The sequence below is a fragment of the Carcharodon carcharias genome, chromosome 7 (assembly GCF_017639515.1).
Source record: "Carcharodon carcharias isolate sCarCar2 chromosome 7, sCarCar2.pri, whole genome shotgun sequence".
In the NCBI taxonomy this organism is placed as follows: Eukaryota; Metazoa; Chordata; class Chondrichthyes; order Lamniformes; family Lamnidae; genus Carcharodon; species Carcharodon carcharias.
In genome coordinates, this window is record NC_054473.1 from 14014542 (window position 1) to 14035519 (window position 20978).

Genomic DNA, 20978 nt, shown 5'->3' on the forward strand with positions numbered 1-20978 from the left:
TCGGTCAAAAGCTTAATTGCTGACACTGTGCTGCATGCATTTCTCAGAATTGACACTGGACTGCATTAATCACTGTGAATTACAGTCCGGATTGATACCGGGCTGCATGCATCAATTTGGATTGACACCAGACTGCACTGATCACAAAGGATTACTCTCTGGATTGATACTGGGCTGCATGCATCGCTCTGAATTGACTCTGGGTTGCATGCATCATTCTGATTTGTCACCGGCTGCATTAATCACTCCAGGTTATCACTTGGCTGTATGCATCACTCGGAATTGTCACTGGGCTGCATCCATCACTCTGCATTGTCACTGGGCTGCATGAATCACTTGAATTTGTTACTGAGCTGCATTAATCAAACTGAATTGTCACCGGGCTGTCTTAATCGCTCTGGATTGTCACTGGGCTGCATGCAACACTTTGAATTCTCACTGGACTGCATACATCATTGAATTGTCACTGGGCTGATTGCACCACTCTGGATTGTCACTGGGCTGCATGCATCACTCCGGATTGTCACTGGGCTGCATGCATCACTCCGGATTGTCACTGGGCTGCATGCATCACTTTGAATTGTCACTGGGTTGCATTCACCACTTTGAATTGCCACTAGGCTGCATCACTCCGGATTGTCACTGGGCTGCACGCATCACTTCGGATTGTCACTAGGCTGCATGCACCACTCTGCTTCCGGTTTGCAGTGCCCCGGAAGTGACGGTGGAAGTCCTGCCAGTTCCGCTCGTGCTGCGTTTCCCCAGCAGCGGATCCGAGTAATCGGGAAATAATCGGAGTCCAGGCCTCGCTTCGCAGCCGCGAGCCAGCGGGAACCTCGCCGCGCCCAGGCCTCCGCCTCGGTCCCCGGGCCCAGTGAGCCGGGTAAGTGCGGCCCCGGGAGAGGCGGGAGAGGGCACCGGGGGCCCGGGATGGGGGGGGGGAGGGGAGAGAGGGCACCGGGAGCCCTGGAAGGGAGGGAGGGGGGGGGGGGGTGTGCGGCGGCGGTGGTGTGGAGAGAGGGCACCGGGGGCCCGGGATGGGGGGAGGGGGAGGGGAGAGAGTGCACCGGGGGCCCGGGATGGGGGGAGGGGGGAGAGGGGCCCGGGATGGGAGGGGAGAGAGGGCACCGGGGCCCAGGATGGGGGGAGGGGGGAGAGGGGCCCGGGATGGGAGGGGAGAGAGGGCACCGGGGGCCCGGGAGGGAAGGGGAGGTGGGGAAGGGGGGAGAGGGCACCTGGGGCCTGGGAGGGGAGGGGGGAGAGGGCACCTGGGGCCTGGGAGGGGAGGGGGGAGAGGGCACCGGGGGCCCGGGAGGGGAGGGGGCACCTGGGGCCTGGGAGGGGAGGGGGGAGAGGGCACCGGGGGCCCGGGAGGGGGGAGAGGGCACCGGGGGCCCGGGAGGGGTGGGGGGAGGGGAGAGGAGAGTGGGCACCGGGGGCCCGGGAGTGGGGGGAGGGGAGAGAGGGCACCGGGGGCCCAGGAGGGGTGGGGGAGGGGAGAGAGGGCACCGGGGGCCCAGGAAGTCGGGGGGGGAGGGGAGAGAGGGCACCGGGGGCCCGGGAGGGTGGGGGGAGGGGAGAGGAGAGGAGAGAGGGCACCGGGGGCCCGGGAGGGTGGGGGGAGGGGAGAGGAGAGGAGAGAGGGCACCGGGGGCCCGGGAGGGGAGAGAGGGCACCGGGGGCCCGGGAGTAGGGGGAGGGGAGAGAGGGCACCGGGGGCCCAGGAGGGGAGAGAGGGCACCGGGGGCCCGGGAGTGGGGGGAGGGGAGAGAGGGCACCGGGGGCCTGGGAGGGAGGGGAGAGGAGGGGAGATTGGGTACTGGGGGCCAGGAGGGGAGAGGGGGCATCGGGGGCCTGGGAGAGCAGGGAAGGAAGAGAGGGAACTGGGAGAGTGGAGAGCCGGGCACCCAAATCCCCCCGCGGGGTGGTAGAGAGAGAGAGAGGGCTGCTTACTAATAACTAGCATTAACTAGAATAACAAATTGCTAAACCAGCAATACTAGTGGTTCCAGGATTAACCAACCTTATTCATTATTACCGAGAGTAGTAAGCACCTATGTATTGATAACTGATACTATATCATTAATAACCAGCATTAACTATAATAACAAAGAGCCAAACCAGTAACCAGGGTAGTAAACGGTTCCAGCTTTAACGAGATCAATAACTTGTGCATTCATCATTAACTAGAGTAATTGGCACCTACAGTGTTAAGTGGTAAGATAATTTTAATAACCTGCATTAACTACAATAACAGAGCACCAGGAATATTTGTAATTAAGATTAACCAAAGTAATAAACAATAACATCAATAAGTTATTATTAACTGGAATAGTCACCAATGCTGTTAATAATACAATAACATTAATTAATAGTGTAATAGTGCCAATAGTATTTTTGTGGATGTGGGCATTGCTGGCTGGGCCAACATTTATTGCCCATTCCTAGTTGCCCTTGAGAAGGTGGTGGTGAGCTGCTGCCTTGAACCGCTACAGTCCATTTGGGTACACCCACAGTGCTGTTAGGAAGGGAGTTCCAGGATTTTGACCTCGGGGAGCATAGTAGATTAACACAGTAGTGGCATTAATTAGTGTAATAGTGCCAATAGTTTTAACACAGTAGTAGTAACATAGCAATGTTATTGAGAGTAACAACATCAGTTATTGACATTGATCACTGTACTAAACAGTGGCAGTTAGGGGAATAATGGCAACATTAAATGGAGGAATAGTATCAACTAGCAGTATTAACTAGAGTAACAAACAGCACTAATGCATGCAAGTGTGTTAAAGAACTCTGGATATTGTTGAGTGGCACTAGCATTAGTCATAACCAAAAGAGTTAATATCAGTGATGCCACTAATCATCAGTAATCAGAATACCATGAATACCCACAATGTCTGCAGCAGCAATGATATAACCAGCAATAATGCCACCAAACATTGTCAGGAAGTATTTATGATGGCAATACCAGCAGCATTAATTAATCTAACTCAGCATAATCTCAGCTGGGTGACAGAGAAAGTGCTCTGTTGCAAGAAAAACTGCTTTCTCTATCACTGGTCTCTTGTGTTCTGCCCAACAATGTGATGTTTTAATGTTTTCTTTACTGTTGCATTGGTGCAGGAAGTGAGTGGCAGGCAGCAGATTTATAAGTTAACAATATTACAAAGAACGCCTGAAAAGAGGCAAGATAGGTTAACATTTCAGATGGGATCCTTTGCCGGTGTTGATAGGCTACGCTTTATAGGAATTTTGTGGAAATTAATTTTGCTTTGGTATCTGATTTTGGTCCCTGGTTTCTGGCTGTTTTCCAAGATAAATCTTGGATGCAATATGACATGGTTGATTTGTGGAGAAAATAAGCATGTGTTAAGAAATAGTTTTACTTAACCCCTCCTTTCCAACCGTTCCATTTGCTTTTCTTCTTCACCATTACCCTCCTGCAAGTTTTCCTGATCACTGGGATACAGCACAGATGATAACGCTGACTCAGTTCTTTTCCCAAATGGCCACTCTTTTCGTGTGAGCCATGATGAGTGTTGTCAAGCTAGTTGACTTAGAGCATTGCAGCTCCATATTATTGCATTTCAACCAACTGAAAAGTGGAAATGCAATCAGAAGCGGAACTCTAGCTGCCCTTCATTTCTTAATCACCCCCCCCCCCCCCAATCACACCTCCTCCCCTTCCTACCTCTGACACAGGTTAATTGCTGATAAAAGATAACTCAATACATGCTTGTCAAGGGCCTTTTCATTTTCATTCACAACGTGAGCCCTAAGCGAATGAAGGCACTGTTGCCTAGGGTGAGTTGAAGGGGTGGTGTGTGTTTAAGAAACGTGACACAGCAGTGGAGAGCTGTGGGAATGGGTGTTCGTAGCAGGTTAGAGGTTGAGAGTAGCAAGACCATGAAGGGATTTAAACACAAGGATAAGAGTTTTAAATGTGAGACATTGGGCAACTTGGACCTAAGGTATATGGACAAAACCAGGATGATGGATGAATGGAATGGCTGCAGAGTTTTGAGTGAGTTGAAGGTTGTAGAGAATGGGAAGCTGGCTAGGAGAGCATTGGTCTTTTGAGGTGACAAAAGCATTGAGGCTTTTTTCACAAGAAAGTAGAAGACTCGGGTGTTTCTCTGCCATAAATACCATTTAATACAGTCTGACCAGAGTAGAGTACAGCTTGATTGTAACTTTTTCTTTCGCGTACCCTGCTGTTTAGATTTTACAGTTCTTCTTCTGTTGGGTTTGTCAATTATTGGCCTAGAGTGGTTCAACTTACTGAGTGTCGAGTTTAATACAGCCGTCAGATTTTCAATTTGTGGCTGTTTGAACATCTAGTTTTTCTTCCTTTGTGCAGTACTTAAACGTTATCCATACTCAATTTCAGTTTTTATTGTTCTGTACATTGTACATTATTTGGGCGTTACTGATAACCATGTAAACAACATCAAAAGAGCTCTTGTTTTGCCACCCTGTATTGTACAACTATCGGATACTAGTTGAGATTCTGGTTTCACCTGGAATGCTGGGGACCAAGCAATTGATGTGACTAGTTACGTTTTCTTCAGGGTGTTGGTGCCTTTGCAATCGTGGACAAACATGGAATAGTTTTGGCCATTGGTTTATTATCTGAGTATTTTGCGAACTGGCTTGAAATCTGAGCACACCAAGATTCATGAAGCATGACAGGATTTCTGTCTGCTTTTTCAGGTGCTTGATTAATTACATTACCCAGTGTATTGTGCTCACTTTAGGTTTAATAAATGCATTGGAAGTGTTGAGTTGTCTGGCATGTCTACCGGTTATTCAACACTTAGTCAAGTTCCAACAGTTTCACAGTCTAACTAAGCCATGGCCTCCGGTCCTAAAAAATACCTTTGAATAAGTTTTCATCCCTTTTATAAATGATTTAGAGATGTTTGCAAGAATGCAGCTTGGGTGTAAGCTATTTTGTGCTTCCCTATACAGGAACTTAGGACTTGCGAGCAGGAATAGGCCATTCAGCCTGCTCTGCCGTTTGATAAGATCATGGCTGATCTGATCTGATCTCAACTCCATTTTTCCTGTCTGCCCCCATAACCTTTGACTCCCTTGTCTGTCAAAAATCTGTTTGACTCTGCCTTGTATAAATTCAATGACCCAGCCCCCACTACTTTCTGGGGAAAGAGAATTCCACATAAATGACAGTTCTCTGAGAGAAGAAACTTCTCCTCATCTCCGTCTTAAAAGGCAGTTCTCTTATTCTTAAACTGTGTCCCCTTGTTCTAGTCTCCCCCGAAAGAGGAAACATCCTCCCGGTGTCCACCCTATCAAATCCCCACCAATAACTACCCTGTCAAGTCCCCTCAGTATCCTGCATGTTTCAAAAAGATCACCTCTCATTCTTCTAAACCCCAATGGGTATAGCCTCAACCTGCTTAACCTTTCTTCATAAGATTCCTTTCATCCCAGGAATGAGTTGAGTGAACCTTTGAATTGCCTCTAATGCAATTATAACCTTTATCAAACAGGGAGACCAAAACTGTACAAAGTACTCTAGATGTGGTCTCAAATATTGGTAATATTTTATATCTCAAAATTAAATTTAATTCGATACAATTTTCCCCTGCCATTTACTTTCTCCTCTGGATGTAAGAGTCTATTCTTCCTAACAGCGTGAAGGCTGAGCAGTGACCTGACAGAGGTCTTTACTATTACGTAAGGGGTTTGATAGGGTAGAAATGGAGATATTTCGACTTCTAGGGATGACCACAACTAGGACCCATAAGTATAAGATGGTCACTAATAAATCCAATTGGGAACTTGGGAAATATCTTTACTCAGTGGGCAGTCTGCAGCAATTGCTACTACACAGTCGTTGAGACAAACAGTATAGATGCATTTTGGGAGAAATTAGACAAGTGTATGAGGGTGAGAGGACTAGAACATAATGCTGACAAAGTGAAATGAAAGTTGGGAGGAAGCTGGTTTGGAACACAAACACAGCCGTGGACTAGTTGTACTTGCTACGTACTCTAAAGTGCGTGTTCTCTTCCCTCTGCCTAGGTGCTATGTTCCTCGCACTTCTGTAGATGTGACTTTCTTACTAGCTGTTGTGAGATGGTGTCAACTTTTGGTCACTTGTGTGTTTTACTTTCTCGCCTTTTCCATATGGGGAAAAGTGCCTATCCTGTACTTGGCACTTTCCCACAATGGGTTGGAACTCCATACCCTGGGAAATGCAATGTAATCTCACTTCTGCCTATATTCATGTGAAGTATTTAGTGCAGTATTGTCGTGAGGTATTTAGCTTTTTTGTTTTTCTTTAATGCTGCATGATCCAGTAAAATCATGCAGTTTTACCTATTTTTAACTAAAGTTTTAATTGTGAATTTGGACTTCTTTAGCTAAGTTGGCACTGATCAAGTTCATGGTTTGATCTCTGGCCTGTATCGCTCCCAGATGTCAGCCAGGGTGGCAGTAAGTTTGGCCTCAAAATTCTGGGCTAGGGATGGGAGAAACCACAGTTCCCATTCTGATTGTAGCCCAGTGATCCTAGCTGGCAAGCAGCCTATTGTGGCATGGAGAGCTGGGGAAGGCTCGATTCCAATGTACCTCCAGAATAAAGTGACTAGGCAGCTCTTGCTGTTTAGACTTTCAAGTTAAGTATGGTCACTCAAACATGGTACCAGCCATGGATCAGTCAGTAGCACTAAGACTCTGAGTCAGAAGGTTGTGGGCTCAACTCCCACTCCAGAATCTTGAGTACAACATTTAGGGTGTTACTTCAGTGTCGTACTGAGGAAATGCTGCGCTGCTAGAGATGCCATCTTTTGGATGAGGCGTTGATTCAAGGCCCTTCTGTCCTCTCAGGTGAATTTTTAAAAATTCATTCATGGGATGTGGGCATTGCTGGCTAGGCCAACATTTATTACCTAATTGCCCTTGTTCAGAGGTCAGTTAAGAGTCAACCACAGGTAAGGAGCAACACCAGGTAAGGACAGCAAATTTCCTTCCCTAAAGGATATTAGTGAATCGGATGGGTTTTTACGACAATCGACAATGGTTTCCATGGTCATTGTTTTTTAATTCCAAATTTTTATTGAATTCAAATTCCACGATCTGCTATGGCAGGATTTGAACCTGTGTCCCCAGAGCTAGGTCTCTGGATTATTAGTCTAGCGACAATACCACTACGCCATCGCCGAGATTCCACTGTACTGTTTTAAACAAGAGTAAGAGAGTTCCCCCCCCACTGTCCTGGGTCAATATTTATCCCATGGCCTTTATTGCTAAAACAGACTATCAGGTCATTTTCATGTTGCTGTTTGTGGGAGCTTGCTTTGTGCAAACTGGTAGCTGTATTCCTGCATTACAATAGTGAGTACACTTCAAAAATGCTTCACTGTGAAGGATGTTGCAGAAATGTGAGAAGTTCTTTCTTATCAGCAGCAATTGGCACCCATGAACCATGTACAAGCACGAATCAGTGATTGAGAGGAGGCTAACAATTTGCCGGAAAAAATTGAATGGAGGTGTAAAATAAGCTGAGGGAGAGGTGAGAGTGATGTATTCCAATTTCGATCCCAGCTTATAAAAGCAAAAAACTGCGGATGCTGGAAGTCCAAAACAAAATAAGAAACAGAAATACCTGGAAAAACTCAGCAGGTCTGGCAGCATCGACGGAGGAGAGCACAGTTGATGTTTCAAGTCCTCATGATGGTTCAACAGAACTCAGTTCTGTTGAAGGGTCATGAGGACTTGAAACGTCAGCTGTGCTCTCCTCCGCCAATGCTGCCAGTCCTGCTGAGTTTTTCCAGGTATTTCTGTTTCTGTTTTTTGTGTTCTATCCCAGTTTTGATTTGTTTCGAGTTGGAGTTAAAAGGAGATAAAAATTACACTTGAGTTGGATTCATGACCTTTGCAGCCGTTGCAGGTTGGGGTTACACTTGGAAAAAAATCTAGGCTATGCTAAAGTCATATGTCATTTTTACTGCTTATTGCACAGCGATACAGAACTCCTAGTCATCAAAGCCAATGTATTAAGAAGTGGTGCCAATTAAACAAATTAATCTGTGTTGTAATGTTGGGAGCAGGACATACTTATGAGAATGATAGCCCCTGTTCTGGGACTGCATTATAGTTTAATGTGAAAGACAGTAAACGGTGGTAGCGCAGCTAACTTTAATAATTCCAGGAATACATTTTAAACTAATGTTTACTTGCTAGTAATTTATTAATTCCACTACATATTTCAAGATAAAGTATTGCAGGAGGTGTGAATGTATTAATTAGTGCAAGGTTAAATGAGGCTGATTAATGCAATTTCAATTTTCAACCTCTCAGTATTAACCTAGCTGAATGTTAATTGCCATGTTTCATCCTTCACACTCCTGAAAGGGCAACCTTACTTTAATATGTTTTAATTTTGTACCAGCCTTATTCTCCTTCATTTTCCCCCCAGAGCTTGACGCCATTGTGAGTTGTGTTGCACAAGTGCAGGTTGCCCTGTATACTGGCAGAGCAGCATTCTTTGAGCAGGAGCCCAAACGGTAGTCATTGGCCAACTGCTTAACTGGATGAGCATCACCGTTGAGTCCGATCCTGCACTCATCTTGCACCCACACACAAGCACACTTACAATTAAGGTCACTGGGTGACAACCAGGAGGAAGATACCAGACGTTTTGTTCTTTTCTCTAAATTGCACCCAGTTACAGGCTCCTACCGATGACCCGATTTAGTTCAGTTAGGGATTAAACTGGAGCTCTTGCTAACCCATATGGCTCAGTGAAATGTCTTTACAGATAGACATAAAGTATAAACACTAAAAATCAGTTGTCAGCTGCATTAAGTCCCTGAAAACATGTTTTCTGCCTATAGTATAAATGGCATGTTGAACGTGTTTGGCATGCCATCAGTACTTGACTTTTGACACCAAGGTAAAAAAAGGAAATGTGGATCTTGTACATGGACCTAAACAGTGAAAGCTGGACGGTTTGAATGACCTCTTATCTCTGCCATATTTTATGTTGATATCCGCATTCAAAGTATTTATTAGGAAGTATTACCAGTACAGAGATGTGCTGTTTGATCCACCGGGTTCACTCTGGTGTTTATGCTCCATGCAAATCTCCACCCACCCCTCTTCATTCACCCCCATCCACATGTCCTTCCTTTTTCCCCTCATATGCTTATCTAGTTTCCCCTTAAATGTATCTGCAATTCGCCTCAACATCTCCTTGTGATAGCGAGTTCCCCATTCTAACCACTTTCTGGGTGAAGGAATTTCTCCTGAATTTCCTATTGGATTTATTAGTGATTACCTTATATTTATGGCCCCAGTTAGATGGAAGTCTCTTCCTTATGTAAAGGTCCTGTGTGAAATTTAGGCTTTCTCAAACTGCTTTCTGGCAGATATTACATAAAAGCGAAGAGACTTTGGCATTGAGTTTCCAGTCCCACTCACATATTGCGGGATGATTTTTAGGCGGGGGGATAGGGGTGCTGATGGGGAAAAGGGTGGAGAAGTAGAAAATGTCACACTAATGTAGGTGTGCGTTTGAGGTTGGAGGTAGAGAAGTGGAGGAGGGTAGTTTCGCTCAACAGCGAACCACATTACACATGACCTAGGGATGCCTCATTTTCAGCACAATAATGAAGTGCTTGTTGAGGGGAGACAGTTGTGACTTAAAAATTGTGAATTGAAAACTGGGAATTTTGAACTATTTTCACTCGAATGTTGTTCAGACAAATACTACTGCTGCTTTCATGCTTTTCGGATCAAGAGGCTGCTTTCAGCCATTTAGTCATCATCTTGATGACATTGGCAAGTTCTTGAACTAGCACGGGTAGGGAGACCATGTGTGGTTTGTCATTGGCTTATCTGCAATGTCCTTGGTATTGCAATAATTCCAGAATTTTGGTGCCATTCCAAAGTCATTGTCACAGTAAAGCCTTGAAAACCAGCCCATGAACCGAAATGCTATCGATAATGCCCATCTGTCTATGGTCTACAAGGTGCTTGAATGGCTTTTCCTTAACCAGATAAAATTGGTTTTAGAAGGTACTCTCCCAAACGAGCAGGTGGGTTTCAGAGAAATAAGCTGCTCTGATCACTACACTCCTTACACTCATTACAAACATTGAGGCAGGGTTTAAGAAGCAGCTGTCGGCTGGAACTGCCTTTATATACTTGCTGTTGATATGTACCACTGTCTGGTGCAAAAGCCTGCAGCTGTAGCTTTCAACAGTCATTCTATGCCCCAAAACACATGGGCTTATCAGCATCCTAACCAGTGACCGTAAGTTCTGAGTTTATCTTGGTGACAGGCCCAGCCGAACATGGCAGCTGAACAATGATCTGCCAAAGCACTGGCCTTTTTCAACATCTATATGGCAGATATGACCTGCACAAAATTCCAGAAGTTCATCTATACTGCCGAACAGGCGCTAGAGGAACCGAGTGGTGCACTCACCTGTGACTTGAATATACTGGAACTTGTGGACCTGGTACCTCTGCCCCAATCCAGAGAGAAACAACATTGCCAGAAATGAACTCCATGTTTCTGTCCACAAAAGGTGATGTAATTAAGACTCCCACCCAGAATACCCTTGTGTCATCCTGGACAGCAGCCTCACTTATCAACCTCATCTTGTCAACACCAACCATAAAGTAAAAACCACAGTGACCCTGGCCTGGAAGCACACTGGAACATCACGGGAAGCAAAGCCAGAGAACCTTGTACTGCATTAGTGGGCCTGGTTTACTCTGCTGCTGAACACTGTTCTATCTTCTGGACTTGTCGCTGCCACACAAGAGATGGTGCACATACAGCTAACAGCTGATGCGAGGGCAGTGTCAGGAGTGTTTAAGTCCACTCCAACTGAGTAACTCCTTCTGCTGTTCTATTTTTACCCAGCTGCCATTTGCTGCAATGCCATTGTACTCAGTGAGACGGAATAAGCCATGAACAGTACTATCCTTCCCATTCACAAGGACTTGAAAAATCCACCAAGAAAACTTTTAAAATCGCATGGGCCTTTCTGGATACCAGCAGCTGATATCGACCCACTATCCAGGTGGACTTGTGGAGCACATGCAGAATAATGAACCAACTTTGTACCATTGACTCAACGGCAGAGGTTCCTGGTTTTGATCTCCCTTAAAGACAGCAAACAGCGCCGAACTGAATCTTTACTGGGCATGGATGATGCAGCCACCGTCTCCATAAGTGGAAGGCAAGGGTCAACCGAAGTGCAATAGCGGCCATGAGTCGTAGAATATGGAACACATCACATTGTTGTGCGAGGCATCTCAGGACGCCACTGTATGGATGACCAACTTACACATCCCATTATGGGCTTTTCCCATCAGATGAAAATAGTAGCACTACTGCTGTTGCTGTCCTTGGCATGCATGAAAAACAAAATGTCATCTTCACGTTTTCCTGTGAGGCAATGTGTGAGCTTGTGCCAGGTGAAAATTTTTTTTTGATTTGTTCCTGGGATGTGGGTGTTGCTGGTTTGTTGCCCATCCCTAATTTCCCCTGAGAAAGTGCTGGTGAACTACTGTCTTGAACCACTTCAGTCCATGTGACATAGGTGCACCCACATTGCTGTTGGGAAGGCAATTCCAGATTTTAGATCCAACATCCGTGAAGGAACGGAGATATAGTTCCAAATCAAGGTTGTGTGTGGTTCGGAGGGGAGCTTGTAGGTGAGGTTGTGGTCAGTTGTCTGCTACCCTTTTCGTGGTAGAGTGTTAAATATGAAGAGATGCCTTCTCTGGACACTCCCTTCAAGTTAGCATTATATAGATATATTCTCACCAAGTTTTAAATTAGTATAAATTCTATGCTATCCACATAACATTTATAGAAATCCCAGTAGAGAAGAAAACTCACCAGTGCAAATGAGCGTAAATTTCACACAGCCACCATTAATCTGTACAGAAATTCCTGTCACTAACTTGCATGCTCAGCTAAATATAATGTAATTAATCTTCGATGTTTGATTTTGCAAGTGCCTTTCTTTCTAGAATTTCCCATTCTGGTTTTTATTCATTTTTAAAATAAGTTGTGAAATAATTTAAACCAAATAATTTCACGGGGTGTGTTCAACCAAACCCAGTCTTTGCTTTGATGCCGCCTCATACTGAGGTAATCAGATGGTGATCAGGAACAGAACGTCTAGCTAACTTTATTTTTCATCACCTTCTCCGTAACCCGAGAAGCAGTCAGTCCAACTGTAGAATTCAAAACTGCTATGCTTGAGTTCAGTTAACTCAACCTATACCGTGAATATAGCATGAGACTTTATGGTATGGATGGCTTGCAATCACATCAGGCAGTATGTTAATCTTTGGACAGCTAGTAAGCAAGGATTAAAGCCTCTGAGCACTGTAACAGGATTTCTACAGCAAGATTGGAATTTTTCCAATCTTGCTGTAGAAATCCTGTTACAGTGCTCATGTATGCTGACCATTACAAACTATTTACAGCACAGACACAGGCTATTGGTCCAACTGGTCCATGTCAGTGTTTATATTCCATCTCCTCCCACCCTACCACATCTCTCATCCTATTAACATAGTTTTGTATTCTTCCTTTCTCCCTTATGCCCTTAACTAGTTTCCCAATAAATGCAGTTGTGCTATTCAGAACTTGAATTTATAAGTGCGCCATCACATCCTCAGGATGTCTTGAAGTGCTTTCACAGATTATTTTTTGAAGAGCAGTCACCATTGGGTAAGTAAACATAGTAGTCAACTTTGCAAAAAGCAATTAGTTGAGTGACCAGGTAACCTGTTTCTGTTGTTGGTTATGGGATGAATGTTGGCGAGGAAACCAGAATTCTTTGCTTTTCAGTTAGTACCAGTGTGATCATTAACATCGATCTGATCAGGCAGATAAGGTCTCAGACAGTGCAAGCGCTCCTTCAGCACGGCACCGAAGAGTACATAGATCACGTGCTGAAGTCTCTGGAGCCGGACTTTAACCCATGACTCATTCTAAGGTTTGTAATCAACTAATAATCTCTCTAAATTTAATTAAGAAATGAAGTTAGAGATTTTGATCCTACAAAATGATCATCTTGCATGAGGCGTGCAACTATTGGTGTCCTCATTGATCTACTGTGTGTATTGTACTGTGTTTGCAAATTTATTTACTCCTTTGTATTAGAAGATTGAGGAGTTGAGTGAGGGCTAGGTGAAGGACTTGTGGAACCATATCTCAGCACAGAGCAATGCTTTCAGGAGAAGAGGAAAGGAAATCAGTTTTTTGTTATTATGGGTAACTTCCATTCTTTAATAATTTGATGGTTTTTGATTTTTTTCCCCCCAGTCATTCATAAGACAGATGAAGAGTGGAAGTGACCGCTGACTCTTTGTAAATACGGCACCTTGTTGGGTTTGGTAAAGTTTGTGGTGAATTCTCACAGCCGTGACCATGTCGGTGGATATGAATAGCCAGAGTTCTGACAGTAATGACGAATATAATGGAGACTCTGAGGAGGAAGATCAGGGTGATATGAGTACCTATTATGAAGGGGTAGAGAGTGACGTGGAGCAGCAAGGTGCAGATGCTTTTGATCCAGAGGAATATCAGTTCACGTGTCTGTCGTACAAGGAATCAGAGAATGTACTAAACGAGCAAGTTGATACCATGGCAGATGCTCTAAAGGTAAGGCTTTGCAAAAGTTTCGGACATCTTTCTGACAAATGATGCAAGTTTGACTATTCCAAATGTTAGGTGTCTACTTTCAAAAAGTAGAAGAACTTGAACACAACACACTACAGGAACTTATTGTGATTTGAATTTGAGCAAAGTTTTTTCCAGTCTACTTTCCACCCTTTGTAAATTTTTTTCCTTCACCAACTCTTGCTGTGGTATAATTTCTTGAATGGCAGCAGCCCAACTTGCATTTACTCATGTATGGACTAAGTTGGTGTTGGCAGGGTATTTGACTACACATTGTTCAAGTTGATTCCTGCCTTCATGTGTTGCCCACGTATGCATACTTTGCAGTAGGTGTCTCTGGAAGTGGGTCAGCAATGGGAAGGCTGGTAGAACTAGTCCCTTAAGTCCCCTTGTCCCTTAAGTGGTAACCTTGCATGATATTACAATCCTACAGCATAGAATGAAGTCATTCAACCTGCCACACCTGTACCGTTTCTATGAAAGAGTTTCCAGTTAGTCCACTCCTTGCTCTTTTCCTGTAGTCTGCTAATTTTTTTCCTTTTCAAGTATAAAGCCACATATCTAACCCTTGGTCTAATTATGCTTACCCACCTTTTGCTTTTAGTTGAAATGTCTAGGAGCTATCTATCAATATTCTCAGGATTGTACATTGTGATTCCCTTTTCCTTCATTTCTGTTTAAAATAGAAAACTAGTGGCCTTATCATTACAATAACACTAAACAGCTTTATTTTGACCACAAAAGATTTATTAAAATATTTCAACTTTTCCTTTTTTTCCTCTTCCTTTCAAGTTCACATTTACATAAATGCTGCACATTGAACATGAGGAATAGGAGCAAATTCACCATGCAGTATGATCATGACTGATCTTCTGCCTCAGGCCCACTTTCCCGACTGCTCCCCATATCTCTTGATTTCCGGAAAGAGCAAAAATTTGACGATCTCAACTTTGAATATATTCGCAATGGAGCATCTGCAACTCTCGGGAGTAGAGAATTCCAAAGATCCACAGCCCCCTGAGTGAATAGATTTCTCCTCGTCATAGTCCCAAGTGATCAACTTCTTATCCTGAGACTATGCAAGCCCCTCTCCCTGGTTCTAGATCCCCCAACCTCTCAGTGTCTACTCTGTCAAGCTCCTTCAGAATTTTGCACTTTTACTTTTTAAAATTTTCAACACTTTTGAAACTTGTGCCATAGGCAGATTCCTCATTGCCAATGGTAAAATATAATCTTAGTCAATTTATTGATACTGTATTTGAGGAATATCTTTATGACATGATACCCTCATTAAAATGTATGTATTCCTTTGTCTAAAGTAATTGTTTCCGCTTCAATATTTTCTTGAGCCTTGGCTAACTGTCCTCTTATTTTTCTTTTTTCCCTTAATGGGGAACTGCCAGACCACAGCCCTGTGTCTTTCCAAGTTAGTATTGTTGAGACAGAGGAGTTCTATGTAATGATGAACAAGTCCAAGCTGGAATCTACCATTCCAGGGCTTGGGAGTTGATATGTGCCACAGAAATGTGACTGATCTGTTTGCATTTTTATAAGTCTGGTTACCCCAGTGCTCTAGTAGCCAGTTAGGATTGTGGAATTATTTTTCAGTCTGCCAATCCTGATATGTTTTGTACAAAAGCTTTATTGATTGAATTAGACCTGTGTGGAGTAATGCACACAACCTTAACACTTCCCTCACAATTTATAAGAAATATTCAAATACTGACTTGGGACTTCTTGACAGTTGCGACTTCATTTGTGTTAATACAAAAATAAAATGCTGCAGATGTTGGAAATTGGAAATAAAATCAAAATATTGGAAATACTCAGCAAACAACATCCGTGGAGAGCGAGAAAAACGAGCTAACGATTCAGGTTGATGACCTTTCATTCAAGATGTAACAGGTATGAAGCAAGTATATGGAAATGAGGGTGAATAAAAGAGAGAAGGTCTGATAGGTGGAAACCAGGAAAGATTAAGTGACAAAGGATGATGGTGCAAGGCAAATGGCATAAGTAAAGAAACAAAAGATATGCCTGCTGGAAATGTAAACGGGAGCAGCAGAATCATCAACAGTTGCCATCCGTAAACAAAAAAAAAGGGCAGCTGTTATGATCTGAAATTGTTGAGCTCTGTGTCAGGAAAGCCATACAATGCTGAATTGAAAGATGCAGTGCTGCTTTTCAAACTTACATTGAGCTTCGTTGGAACAGTGTAGGAGAGGAGGCTGAGGGTAGAGAAGGTACAGTGGGAGTGGGGTGGAGAATTAAAATGACAGGTGGCTAGAAGCTTAGGCTCTTGCATGTGGACTGAATGGAGGTGACCTGCAAATAAATCACCTAAACGATGTTTGATCTCCACATTGTTGAAGGTGGCAGTGAATACAGTAAACTGAAATGAAAGAAATACAAATAAATCTTTAAGATAAAAGCAAAATACTGTGGGCACTGGAAATCTGAAATAAAACAAACTGCTGGAAAAACTCAGCAGGTCTGGCAGCATCTTTGGGGAGAGAAACAGAGCTATAGAGCTTTATATCTGAAGAGGAGTCATATGGACTTGAAACATTAATTCTGTTTCTCTCTCCACAGATGCTGCCAGACCTGCTGAGTTTTTCCAGCATTTTCTGTTTTTATTGCGAGTAAATCATTGTTTCACCTGGAAAGAGTGTTCGATCCCTTGGACAGTGAGAAGGGAGGATGTAAAAGAGGTGTTGAATCTCCTAAGCTTGCATGGAGAGGGGAGGGGGATGTTGGTGGTTATTGAGGAGTGGACCAGGGTATCGCAGAGGATACAGTTGTTTTGGAATGGTGAAGATGTGCTTGGTGGTATCCACAGGATGTTGTGGAAATGATGAAGGATGATGCTTTGAATGTGGAAGCTTGTGGAAGGTGCGGACAAGGGGAACCCTATTATGATTGTGGAGTGGTGGGCAAGATGTAGAGAGCAGAAGTGTGGAATTTGGAACAGACAATAGCAACCTTATTAACCACGGTTGTGGAGAGAAGGAGGAACCTTTAGTTGAGAAAATAGTAAAACATATTAAAGGTGCTAGTATGGAATCTTTATCGGAAATGAGACCGGAGGAAGTGTGGTCAAGGAAGTCAGTGGGCTGACATATCTCAACGACTTTCATTAGTTATTGGGATCTGGAAAGCTCTCTCTGAAAAGATGGTTAAAACTGAAAAATGATTTTAAAAGGGGTCTGTGCAAGAACTTAAGGATGTGGAACTTGTTGGGTTGTGGACAAAAAGCAGAGGTGTAGGACCAAGCATGACTGCTCTTTCAAAGACCCAGCATAGACAGGACAAGTTGAATACGAACAAGGACCAGGACTAGGCCTTTTCAGCCCCTTGAGCCTGCACCACCATTCAATAAGATCATTGCTGATCTGATGGTAACCTCAAACCTGCATCTTGCCTTTGCTTCCAAAGAGAGTTCCAAAGACCCATGACCCTCTGAGAGAAAAAATTCACCTCACCTCCATTTTAAATGGGTGACCTCTTATTTTTTAAAAAGTGACCCCTAGTTCGAGATTCTCCCAGAAGACTAAACATTCTCTCCGCGTCCATCCTTTCAAGACCCCTCAGGATCTTATATGTTTCAGTCAAGTTGCCTCTTAACTTTCTAAACTCCAGCGGCCACAAGCCTAGCCTGTTCAACCTTTCCTCATAAGACAACCCGCCTATTCCAGGTATTAGTCTGGTAAACCTGCTCTGAACTGCTTCCGATGCATTTACATCCTTCCTTAAATTAGGTGACCACTACTGTACACAGCACTCCGGATGTGGTTTCACTAGTGCTCCGTATAACTGAAGCATAACCTCCTTACTTCTGTTTTCATTTCCCCTTGTAATAAATGATAACGTTCTATTAGCTTTCCTAATTACTTGCTGTACCTGCATTTTGGCCTTTTGTGATTCATGCACTAGAACACCCAGATCTATCAGCACCTCAGCTCTGTAACCTCTCACCATTTAGATAATATGCTTCTCTTTCATTCTTCCTGCTAAAATGGGCAATTTGACATTTTCCCACAATATACTCCATCTGCCAGGTCTTTGCCTTAACCATAAGACATAGGAGCAGATATTAGGCCATTCGGCCCATCAGGTCTGATCTGCCATCCAACCATGGCTGATAAGTTTCGCAACCCCATTCTCCCGCCTCCTCCCCGTAACCTTTGATCCCCATACCAATCAAAAACCTATCTATCTCGGTCTTAAGTACACTCAATGACCTGGCCTCCACGGCCTTCTGTGGCAATGAATTCCGTAGATTCACCACTCTCTGGCTTAAAAAAGTTTCTCCTCATCTCTGTTTTAAAAGGCCTTCCCTTTACTCTGAGGTTGTGCCATCAGGTCCTAGTCTCTCCTAATAATGGAAACGTCTTCCCCACGTCCATTCTATCCAGGCCTTTCAGTATCTGTAAGTTTCAATCAGATCCCCCCCTCATCCTTCTAAACTCCATCGAGTATAGACCCAGAGTCCTCAAACGTTCCTCATATGTTAAGCCTTTCATTCCTGGGATCGTTCTCGTGAACCTCCTCTGGACCCTCTCCAGGGCCAGAACATCCTTCCTGAGATACGGGGCCCAAAATTGCTCACAATATTCTAAATGTGGTCTGACCAGAGCCTTATAAAGCCTCAACAGCACATCCCTGCTTTTATATTCTAGTCCTCTTGAAATAAATGCCAACATTGTATTTGCCTTCCTAACTACCGACTCAACCTGCAAGTTAACCTTGAGAGAATCCTGGACTAGGACTCCCAAGTCCCTTTGCACTCCAGATTTCTGAATTCTCTCCCCATTTAGAAAATAATCTATGCCTCTTCTTCCTACCAAAGTGCAAGACCTCACACTTAACCTATGTATATCTGTTTGTAGCTTCCTTATGTCCTCTTCACAACATACTTTCCTACCTATCTTTGTACCATCAACAAATTTGGCAGCCATCCCTTCTTCCAAGTCATTTATATCAATTATAAACTGTTGAGGTCCCAGCACTGATCCCTGTGGTACATCACTCATTACATCTTGCAAACCTGAGAAAGACCCATTTATGCCTACTCTCTGCTCCTGTTAGCTAGCCAATCTGCTATCCATGCCAATATGTTACCCCCTATACCATGAGGTTTTATTTTAATGCAATAACCTCTGATGTGGCACTTTATCAAACACCTTCTGGAAATTGAAGTACAGTGCATCTACTGGCTCCCCTTTGTCCATAGCACATGTAACTTTCTCAAGGAACTCTAATAAGTTGGTTAAACATGATTTTCCTTTCACAAAACCTTGTTGACTCTGCCTCATTACCATGAACTTATTCAAGTGCCCTGCTATAACTTCTTTAATAATAGCATTTAACATTTTCCCTATGACAGATGTTAAGCTAACTGGCCTGTAATTTCCCGCTTTTTGTCTGTCTCCCTTTTTGAATAGTGGAGTTATATTTACTATCTTCCAATGAAATGGGACCTTCCCTGAATCTAGGGAGTTTTGGAAAATTAAAAGCAATGCATCAACTATCTCACTAGCCACTTCTTTTAAGATCCTCGGATGAAGTCCTTCGGGACCCAGGTACTTGTCAGCCCGCAGCTTCAACAATTTACTCAGTACACTTCTCTGGTGATTGTAATTTTCCTGAGTTCCTCCCTCCCTTCCATTTCCTGATTTATAGCTGCTTCTGGGATGTTACTTGTACCCCCATAGCAAAGACTGATGCAAGATACTTGTTCAATTCATCTGCCATTTCCTTATTTTCCATTATTACTCACTTTCTATAGGATCAACGCTCACTTTGTTAACTCGTTTCTTTTTTGAATATTTATAGAAATTTCACTATCTATTTTATATTTCTGGTTAGCTTTCTCTTGTACCCTAATTTTTCCCTCCTTATTAATATTTTTAGTCATCCTTTGCGGTTCCTTTGTCCAGTCTTCTGCCCTTCCACCTGCCTTTGCACAATTTTATGCTTTTTCTTTAAAGTTTGATACTATCTTTAACTTTTCTAGTTAACCACAGATGGTGTCTCTGTCCCTTGGACTTTTTCTTACTTGTTGGAATGTACCTATTCTGTGTATTCTGAAATACCCCTTAAATATTTGCCACTGTATCTCTATTGACCTATCCCTTAACCTAATTTGCTAATTCACTTTAGCCAGCTCTGCTTTCATGCCCTCATAATTGCCCTTATTTAAGTTCAAAAACATGGTCTTGGACCAACTCCCCTCTCCCCCAGATTGAATGTAAACTTCAAATATTATGGTCGCTGTTACCTAGGGGCACCTTCACTATGAGAACATTAATGAATCCCCATCTCATTGCACAATACCAGGTCTAGTACAGCCTGCTCTCTGGTTGGCTCCAGAACATGCTGTTCTAAGAAACTAGCCTGAAAATATTGTGAACTCCTCATCTATGCTACCTTTGCCCATCTGATTTTTCCAGTCTATATGTAGATTAAAATCTCCTATGATTATCGCCATGCATTTCTGACAAGCTCCCATTATTTACTTTATGTGCTTACTGTTTGGGAGTCTCCAATGCTGTAAGTGTCTATATTTTTCCTTCAGACTCTTGGGGACATCTGACTCCAGATTATGATTTACCTCAGACTTGGGTATCATGCTATAGTAAGATTTCATTTTCTTCCCATTGCCTCGATTGTGTCAGCAATTGACTGTGCTGCCCTTGGCATTTGATTAAGAGATGCTTTGGCAAAAAGCCCACACACTCTGTCTACAATAACTGATGCATGTTGTGAGACAAAGGATAAAACCGCACACCAAAAACAATGCTGGAGCATTGTGGTTTATAGATCAAATAATAGGCAGTATCACATCTGTGGTAAAAAAATCCATTGTTTAAAAATAAAGCTAATTGTTTTTGGTTTGCTGATTGAAGTAACGTTCTCATTTTTGACAATCTGATTGAAGTCAATTGAACGAGCAATAGAAGCAATGCAAAGGTAAGTGGTTTTATCAGATATAGCAGTAAAACGTGAAGGCCCTGCTGGTCAGTCCAGTGCACAGAACTCAGACTTGTGGATTTTATAACTCTGACCATTGCTTCCACAATAGCTTAGTACAGATGTCCCCAAACTAGGGAGGGGTGGTGTGATGGGGCCAGGAGGGGAGTGGTTGCGACGATATAGTGGCTCTGTGGAAATTCCTCGGAAATGCTCCCACGTCACTGGCTTTATATTGCTGCAAGTGCAACGGAAACTCCCTTTACATAAATTTTGTTAAACTGAACAAACTTGTTGGGTTGAACGACCTGCTTCTGAG

The 20978-nt window shown here is 43.5% G+C and overlaps 1 protein-coding gene across 1 annotated transcript in view; it reads left to right on the top strand.

Moving 5' to 3' along the window:
* The first annotated feature begins 731 nt into the window (after window positions 1-731).
* Window positions 732-20978, top strand: part of arih2 (ariadne homolog 2 (Drosophila)) — a 74090-nt gene continuing 53843 nt past the window's right edge. The window contains exons 1-2 of the mRNA XM_041191790.1: window positions 732-883; window positions 13331-13669. Coding sequence (XP_041047724.1) covers window positions 13436-13669 — 234 coding nt within the window. The 5' untranslated portion in view covers window positions 732-883; window positions 13331-13435. The remainder of the gene's footprint in view (window positions 884-13330; window positions 13670-20978) is intronic.